Source organism: Eutrema salsugineum, unplaced genomic scaffold, assembly GCF_000478725.1.
Source record: "Eutrema salsugineum unplaced genomic scaffold, Eutsalg1_0 scaffold_4, whole genome shotgun sequence".
In the NCBI taxonomy this organism is placed as follows: Eukaryota; Viridiplantae; Streptophyta; class Magnoliopsida; order Brassicales; family Brassicaceae; genus Eutrema; species Eutrema salsugineum.
The window spans coordinates 10,359,999-10,369,368 of NW_006256686.1; the positions used below are offsets into that span (position 1 = coordinate 10,359,999).

At 40.5% G+C, this 9,370-nt stretch overlaps 2 protein-coding genes across 2 annotated transcripts; both read right to left on the reverse strand.

The window, feature by feature from the left end:
* Positions 1–233: 233 nt before the first annotated feature.
* LOC112084501 lies at positions 234–1,892 on the reverse strand. The gene is made up of 3 exons (XM_024153650.1): positions 1,775–1,892; positions 479–956; positions 234–287 (listed from the first exon to the last, which is right to left on the reverse strand). Exons 1-3 carry the CDS (start codon positions 1,890–1,892, stop codon positions 266–268), a joined length of 618 nt encoding a protein of 205 aa, XP_024009418.1. The 3' UTR covers positions 234–265.
* A 1,206-nt stretch (positions 1,893–3,098) lies between these two features.
* LOC18013525 lies at positions 3,099–3,455 on the reverse strand. The gene has a single exon (XM_006418991.1). It carries the CDS (start codon positions 3,453–3,455, stop codon positions 3,099–3,101), a length of 357 nt encoding a protein of 118 aa, XP_006419054.1.
* Between the last annotated feature and the right edge of the window lie 5,915 nt (positions 3,456–9,370).

Below are 9,370 nucleotides of genomic sequence, written 5' to 3' on the forward strand. Positions count from 1 at the left end.
AAGAGTCCTCAATGCTTCTAAAAAAGACCACAGATTTCTCCTTTCCTCTTCAATATTAGATGCATAAATGATAGTATAGACAAGTTTGGAGCCATCCTCTAGGGTGATATCGCAGGTGATAGACTGAAGATCAGCCACCAAAAAAATAACAGAAATATGAGCTTTATAAATTATCCAGATTTTCTCCAGATCTGAATAAACATAATTAGATAAAGCAGTCCATTCAGGACCAATGGAGGACAAAACTTGGTTCTTATTTATTTCCTCAGCATGCATTTCCACAAGCGCTAAAAAAAAAAAAGAAATATTAAGTGAGAATTCAGCCAGGATATAATAGGCTGATGCTTGGTGGTTTCGTTTAAGCCCTGCATGTTCTTAAAAATGTACCCAACTTAAAAGATTAGTTCGAGACTTCGAGTAACGATCCCCTCTAGAGAAATAACTAATGCCACTGTTGAAAGGAGATCTTTGATTGTACCTCTTTTGCTTCTTCTTGTTCTTGTTTGAAGAAGATGAAGGAATCGTAGGCTTACTCTTGACAAGGGGTGTAGCCACTTCTACAGAAGGGATAGTGGGCGTCTCATGAGACTCCAAGGCACCATACATGTTATGAGAAGAATTTAGGGGGGAGGAATGAATAAGCAGCTGCTTCGAGGCAACAAGGTTTCTAGCTGGGATAAAAAGAGACTTCTCACCAATACCCGAAGCAATCTTGTAGATTGGAGGCGGACTGACATAAAAAATGCTAGCATCCGTAGGGCATTGAACCTTTGAAGAACTGATCGGATCCGATATAGAAACAGAATTTGACTGAGAATCACCAGGCTGAGCAACCTCCCGAGGATCCCCTGACGAGGCAAATAACACAGAATCCAACGCTACCAGCAAAGCGCCTTGGACAGAGACCTTCTTTCCTTGAGATTCAACACCTGGCTTCCTTTTGTCTTCTGGGAAACCTGGGGTGAAAAGAGGAAAAGAGCAGGACCATGACCAAACTCATTACAATTAGGAAAAAAGGCGGAAGCCAGGGATAAATCACCCTGACAACGTCGATCCCACCATCATCTCTTTTAAGCTCTAACTCTTTGGGGAGCGGGAGAGGGAAGAGGAAGTGGGGAAGGGGGGAAAGGGGAGGGGGAGGTTTTGGGGAAGCTTTGAAGAGCAGAGAGGAAGGGGGAGGCGTAAGGCAAGACATAATTCTCGTCGGTGGCCATGCAGCTCACCAAACGGCGGCGACTAGGAAAAAAAAAAACATAATCGCCTTTTTTGCACTCAGGAGAAAGAGGCTTGATTGCGTCCACTCCTAACACAATAATAACGGAAAATTGGTTTTTTCAGGCTTGAACTTTTGGAAAATGTTAAATGTATACTTAAACTTATGTACAGTGCTTGATCATACTTAATCTATATTAACATTTGAAATGCATACTTAATCTTCGTTTTTATTTGAATTTCGTCTCTAAACTTTATTTTTTGTGCGTAAAACAATTACTAACCAGACGCTGTTAATTGTTCTGTCAAGTTTTGTTTATGTGTCGTCCACATAAGAGACGATGTTGTTTTGGGTTTCTTCGGTTTCAGATAAAAAAAAATGCAAAGGATGTCGTTTGAATAATTTCTAACCTCGCTTTTCCGACCTGTAACAAGCAGAGAGTGTGTGTTAAGCCTGACAGATCTTTTTACTTATTGCAAAAAACAGAAAAAAAAAAGATCATTTTTGGTCTTCTCACTAGTTCAATGTGATGAATTGATCCACGTGTTTCATCAAGTCTACTCTGCAACTCGTCCCACTTCTTCTTCCTGTGTTCTTCGTTCTCCATCTCGCTCCCTTTCTCACCCAACTGCTGATACATAGCTGCATTTTCACCAATAAAATTGTGCTTTGGACTCATTTTTTCTAAAAACTCAACTTCTGTTTTCGACAAAACTCTGTTAATAATAAACCTGTGAAGATAGAGAGAATCTATAGCTGAGTTGGGATATCAGAGAGTTTCTTTGCAAGTGTGAGAGTATCTCCCTGGCTTGTACGGTGTCGTGTAAGCAAAGAGCCATACAGCTAATATTACCTAATGTCAGAGGAACAAGATTGATTATACATACAGAGCTGGTTAACTCAGATAAAGATGCAGGCTCTATATCACACTCACGAACACATAATATAGAAAAACATATAAAAAATTACCCAAACTGCTAGAAGAAGATATCGGTCTCGAACAAGAATGTACAGGTTGAAGGTCTGGATTTACAAATCCCTAATTCGTCTCTGAGTTAAGTGAGGGGTTGAAGACGAAGATCAGTCAAAACGGCGTGGTTTTGCTTTTTTCCCCCATAATTATAAGAGTAACGACGTCGTTTCGTATTTTTTTTTTAAACCGAGAAAACCCAATACAACGTCGTCCCTTATGTGGCATCCACGTAGACATTGTTTAACGGAGAGTTAACAGCATTTACTAAAAAGTTGGTTTGTGCCATTAAAATGAAGATTAAGTATGAATTTCAAATATTAATATAGATTAAGTATGATCAAGCACCATACATAAGTTTAAGTATACATTTAACATCTTCGGAAAGTTCGTGTCTGAAAAAGCCAATTTTTCACCTTTTGGCTAAGACAATCTATGTTTATTTATTACATTTTAGTACATGCATAGAAGATAATTATCCCAAATTTATATTCTTTACTTTAATTTCCGGTGTGAGATTGAGAAAAGGAGAATATAAATTATGAAAAATTCGCTTTCCCAAAAATTTTAGTATAAAGAAACTCAAATCTTTTTCATTAATTGCAATAACTCAGACGACAAAAAAAAAATTGCAATAACTAAACATAGTAATACACAGATTTTGTTATTCAAGACGATACACACTCCTTCAAAGACAAAATTTAAACCAATTAATTTAAAAATGACGAGACTGAAAGAATTAAATATTTTGCGCTATATCGCGTAGCCATAGTTGAATCAAGAGCACAGGTTCGGAGGAATCGAAAGCTTATTTTGATATATAATTTGTCACTTTTACATATTTTATTGTAAGAATTATCAAAGAAAATAATTTTGTTTGTTAAAGGTTACTAAAGGAAATAATACAAAGTCTTATCAAGTGTGACTAATTATTTTGCAGATAATCTTAAGGACCCAACGAAAGAAGAAAGGAATATGGAACACAATCCCAAAACAATCTTCGGGAAGACTGACTACGATGGTGCAACACTTCTTTGTGACCTCTCTGAATCTGAAGTGCGTTATTGCTTTTACACAATTTGGAATTGTTTTTACGTCACCTACACAAGCTAAAGGATTAGGTAATAATCCATCCTCTGATTGAGGTGCTAATGCTAATGCCGTAGATGGAGCATGTGCAAGATCATTTCTTTTCTCATTTCCATTTGTTTGTATAGATATTGATAGAATCATTATCAAAGCTAACATGATCGTCGCCCACATTCTTTGCATCTTTCTACTCTATCGTTGTTTAGTGTATTTTTTGTATGATTTGTTTTCTCTCCAAAATCACAATATGTTCCTTAGTATTTATAACTCTTGTATGGTTTTTTTTTGTTGGGTAGGTAATCTATATTTTTTCATTACATTTTAGTAAATGCATGTATAGAGTATCTGTCCCTTCATTCATATATCTTACCTTCCGGAGAAAGTTTTAGATAAGAACATTTAAATCATACAAATTTACTTACTCAAAGTGTTTACTATATATATGACTATATGTACTCAGTTTTCTTCATTAGTTGCAATAACTGGACTCAATAACACATAAATTGATTGGTCATGCCTAAATATACATTAATTTAATACCTTTCATTCCATAAAATTTGACTCAAATATTGTAAATCTCAAAAACACACATAATTTAGAACACTTTTTTATCATAATATGAAATTTAGTTGATTTTTAATTCTTCTTTAAATTAAAAACTTTAATATGTTTTATTAATTAATTTACATTAAAGTATTTTTATATATTAGAGAATATTATGAGAGAGAGAGAGAGAGATAAATTATGTACAATTTTGTAGCATTAAATCTTCCTTCTATTTTCTAAAGTTTTGCTTTTGATTCTTCCCAAGTAAATAAGATAATTATCTAGATATTATTTTCTTTTTTTTATTATTTTTTAAGATTTTATCAATGTTACATCTATTATATTATGTACAGACATTTTAATCTTGATTTTGGTTTTATATTTTAGAGTAAAAATTACTTTACTTTATGCTATTTTTATTTACAGTTTTTATTAGAAGTGAGATTAGCATTCCTAATGAGCTAGATCCATCTTAATAATTAAAGTCTGTTGATCAAGTCCAGTGAAAAAACAGACACGCTCAATCAACAAGTTTTATTATGCAGACGTCATCATTGCACCAAGCTACAGTGGTCCAAACCGGGTAGAAATCGATACGTGGAGAAACAGTTTACCAACAGTGCTCTCAGTATAGTAGATCGGCGACGAACTCATCGTTACCTACATCCGCAGAGCAGTTCGAACACAAGGCTTAAGGTTCATGCCTCCAAAAGACGCTGCAAGCACCACATCACCTTGGATACGCAGAGATCCGTCTGTTCAACCCCCGCTATAAATACGCTGTGAAAGCTCATTTATGAAGACTTTCTTTTTAGCTCTCGACATTATATTTCTCTTTTTTAATAAAACACTTAAACACTGTTGTAAAGCACACTGAGCTGATTAATATAAAGAACATGGTCCCTGACCTGTTCATCTTCGACTCAAATCTTGCCTAGAATCAAATCTCTTCTAAATTACAGAAATCTCACTCTAATCTTACTATTATCTTACTTAATCATACTTAGTGATCTCTTGAATCAACAAGTAGTGATAGAAGGAAGGAATATAGAGATTTTCTACATGCAAAGAAGATTTCGAAATGGCAGGACCACCATCCTCAGGAATTCTGAAACCAACACCACCTATCGAGCAACCAGCGGCAGCACAGGTTGTAACTCACGTGGCACTTCTGTTGCTCGCGCCGACTTTCAATTAAAACCAAAGGAGATTCCAAGACCTACGGACTCCGGGGTTCCTCCACCACAATCAGCTCCGCCCCCTGCTCCGGAGCTTGCACTGACCAGCAGTACCACTCGTCAGACCCCAAACCTCTTAATGACACCAGCTCCTTTCATATAGACGGTCCCACCTAGCTTGAGATACGCATTACAACCGGCCTGGTACATTGATTCTAGATCAACCACAGCAGTCTCTTCCGTCAAACAAGTAGTTTCGAAACGTAGAGACAACGTCTCAGGAGTGGGCGAAAAAGGATAATCAAGCCTTCTGCAAATTCCATCTAAGGAAAATGCATCCCACCGAGAAGTGTCATAAGCTCTAGGAGGCCCTCTTAGCTCAATATAATAAAGGAGAGATCAGAGTTCCTGACCAGCAGCTTTCGCGGGAAAACAATGGCCGATCTAGGATCGATAACCGACGCGGTCAGCAGGAAAATCAACGTCCGACCGATAACCAGGCTCCAAGAGATAACCGACGTCAACGATCTCCCTCTCGAGAGGAAGATAGATGGCAGCCCGCTAAACAGCAATCTGCACCGCGAAGACAAGAGTTTCCCTCTCCAGCTCGGACAATGATCGGAATGATCATGAGTTGCCTCCTCTCTTGCACTAATTCAGTTTAGTCAATCAAGTTGCACGAAAGGAAGACCACTCCGACAGAGATGTACGTGGCCAAGATAAGGGACACAAACACTCAGAATACAAGCAGAAAGGGAATCACGTTCACCGAGACAGACGTCAAAGGAGTTGACCAACCGCACAATGATCCCCTCGTCATTCAGATCCGCGTGACTGACTACAATATAACCTGGGTCTTTGTCAATATGGACAGTTCGGTTGATCTCATATTCAAAGAGACCCTCGAGCAGATAAATCTTCGTGGCATCGAGATGAAGCCATCCGTCACCCCTCTGACCGGCCTCGCCGGAGATACTATCACGGTGATCAGCACCATCAGGGTACCTGTCTAAACCCTAAGTCAGCTATCTACAACATCATACTCGGAACCCCGTGGCTACACTCAATGAAGACGATCACCTCGACCTACCACCAATGCCTCAAGTTTCCCAACCAATCCAGAACATTCACAGTATAGAGCAACCAATGGATCTTGCGTTCATCCTTCATTATCGAGCATAAAATCCATATCTCTGCCCGCACCCAGCTCTGCGCAACGATAAAAGGAAAAGGCATATCGATCTGCCAGGTTGTTGCCCCAGAGCTCCCAAGGAAACTAATCCAAGAAAACCGTCCAGCCCTCGTCATCCAGGTGAACATTGATCCGAGTAACCGCGATTGTTGCGTTAGAATCGGCGCAGAAATTGTAAGAAACATTAGAAATGAGCTCATCAAATTCCAATGCTTGGCGAGCTCATACAATCGCCGTTCTGACTACTCACCCCCTTTCGAACGATCCTCCACAGCCCAAGCTAGTCAGCAAGAATGATGAAGTAGACAGTGGAGCTTAGCGAGTATGACATCGACTACCGCAAATGCACCGTTGCAGAATACCAAGTATTAGCAGATTTCTGAGTAGAGCTATCTCTCGAGCTAGTAGGGGAGGAGCCCGACAAAAAATGGATTTTACATGTCGACAGCTCCGCCCCGAAGCACGGCTCCGGAATCGGCATATGTTTGGAGTCGCTGACCCGACCCGGCAAAACCCGACCCGACCCGACCCAAAAATACGGTTTGGTTCAAATTTGGTATTTCAATATAACCCATGATTCCTCTTCAAATTTTATTCGGGTTTCGGTTCAGTTTGGTTTTTACTCGAGAACCATTCAGATATGGAATAACCTAAAACACATTAACCATATTTTTCTATTTTTGGTTTATTGATCAATTTGGTATTATCCACTATGGGCCGAGTTGGGTCATTTCATATTATCTAATTTATTTTTGTTAATTAAGCCCACCTACAAAGAATTCACAAAGTATTTTTTTCATTGTATCGTTTTCTTCCTCTTTTTTTTTGTTAACGTGAAAAGATAATTAATATCATCTTCTTCCTCATCTCTTCTTCTACATCTCTTTTTATTCTCTTCTGATCTTCTATCATCTCATCTCCTTCTTCTCCTTCCCACCTCTAATTTTTCTATTCACTTCATCTCGCGATTAGGAGAACTCTCTCATCTCGACACTTCATCTCATCTCTCTTTCAAACCCTGGGCAAATTGAAGTATCTTCTCATGGTCCTCGTCGGAGACATCCGTTACAACTCTTAGCATCGTTATTGCAGGTCGATTCAGTGCCTCGAATAATCGATCTGACAGTGGCTTCAATTGAGGCTTGGTTGAGTTAGGGTTTGCACGACCTCCATCACCAAAGCTTTCAAAGCTGAAGCTCGTTTCTCCAACCATGGCTCACACTCCAAAACCAGAGATCGTCATATCCCATCAAATGTCTCTGACTCAACTGTCGATGGCGAGTTTTTCATCCGAATGTCGACAAAAGGCTTAATTTTGACTTACATTTCGGGTAATTCGGGTTTTTCGGGTAAAAACTCTACCCGAATTGAACCAAAAAAATTCAGTTCTACATCGGTTCTAATTTGAAATCAAGAAACCGACCCGAACCCGAAAAAGACCCAAACCAAATCAAACCAAAAAATTTCCAAGACCCATATGGGACAATTCTTCTCTATCCAAAAAATCTGAAACCTGAAAAATCCAAACCGACCCGACCCGAAGACCTGAATGCCCAGAGCTACATAGAACAATCATTCCGCCTGGCATTTCAGACATCAGACAACAAGGCAGAATATGAAGCCCTAATCGCTGGCCTGAGACTTGCAAAAGAGATCAGCATCATCACAAATCAATTTTGTGGTGAGTACGAGACAAAAAACGATCGCATGGAGGAGTAGCTCAAGGGGGTCCATGGATTAGCATCTGAGTTCTCCGATTCAGCCTCACTAAAATCCCCCAAAGTGATAACACCTCTGCTGACACTATAGCCGCCCTGACCTCTCTTTCTGACCCGATCCCAACGGCGCGTACTCCCAGTAGAAAGCATCAAGCTGTCAAAAGGAATCAGCCTAATCAATGACTTTCTTGTCAACGAGCTTGATAACAACCCTGAAGATGCGCAAGGCGATAACAACCTGCCACCTCTTCCATTGGAACCCGAGAACCCGGAGGCGAATACATATTCTGCGGTACATCTTCGACGGGAACGTACTAGAAGACCGATGGGCAGCTTGGCGATTGAAGAAGAAGTCGGCCAAATATTTCCATTCAATGGAAATCTGTTCCGATTGACCAAAACAGGTGCCCTGCTCAGTTGTCTAAACAGCGACGAAACCATCGACGTAATGAAAGAAATGCACGAAGGTGCTGAAGAGAACGACTGCAGCAGACGATCTCTCGCACTTCGGATCCGCAACCAGGAACACTATTGGCTGACAATGGTCCAAGACTGACACAAAATCGTAGCCCGATGTGAGAAATGCCAGCACCACAGGACGATGATCCACTCACCAACCGAGCTCCTCACCACCATAGAACTGCCCTACCCATTCATATGAAGGGCCATGGACATCGTAGGACTACTGCCCAGATCCCACCAAAACCGCTTCCTCCTGGTGATGACCGATTACTTCACCAAATGGGTCGAAGTTGAATCATATGCCAAGATAACCGTCAAAATGTTCGCAAGTTTGTGTGGAAGTTCATCATTTGCCACCACGGTCTGCCATACGAGATCGTCACAGACAATATCACCAAGTACACATCGATAATATTCGAGGACTACTGTGCAAAATGGAAGATCAGACTGAACAAATCCACCACTAGGTACCCACAAGGCAACGGCTAGGTCGAGGTAACAAATGAGACATTCTTCGATGGCCTCAAAAAGCGGTTGAACGTGAAGAAAGGCCTCTCGGCGGACGAGCTTGATAGAGAATTATGGTCTCACCGCACTACACCTCGGAGAGCAACCGGCCGGACCCCCTTCAGCTTGTCACATGGCATGAAAGGAATGGCTCCCTTAGTGAGGTTGCCAACCATGCCCCAGTTTATGCTCACACAACGAGCCGATTTCAACAACAACATGATCTTCAGTGAGCTTGACCTCTTTGAAGAGGAGCGCGACCAGTCTCTGCTCCGCATGCAGAATTATCAGCAGATAGCCTGCAAATACTACAACAAGGAGGTAAAAGAAAATTTTTTCACAGAAGGCAACCTGGTATTACAGAAAGTTTTCGAAAATACGGCTGAGCTAAACTGATATGATCGTGACCAGCTCAGAGGAGGAGGAACCAGAGGTAGCTGGCAGGATCACTCGTTCCAGAGCTAGAGAGATGGCTAAGGAGGCTCACGCACTCAT

Excerpts from the sequence above, each read along its gene's own strand:
- LOC112084501 (XM_024153650.1), bottom strand. The coding sequence starts at position 1,892 with ATGAGTCCAAAGCACAATTTTATTGGTGAAAATGCAGCTATGTATCAG. Across the intron at positions 957-1,774 it reads GAAGTGGGACGAGTTGCAGA|GTTTCCCAGAAGACAAAAGG; the intron begins GTAGACTTGATG and ends TTTTCACCCCAG. Across the intron at positions 288-478 it reads AACAAGAAGAAGCAAAAGAG|CGCTTGTGGAAATGCATGCT; the intron begins GTACAATCAAAG and ends TTTTTTTTTTAG.
- LOC18013525 (XM_006418991.1), bottom strand. The coding sequence starts at position 3,455 with ATGCAAAGAATGTGGGCGACGATCATGTTAGCTTTGATAATGATTCTA.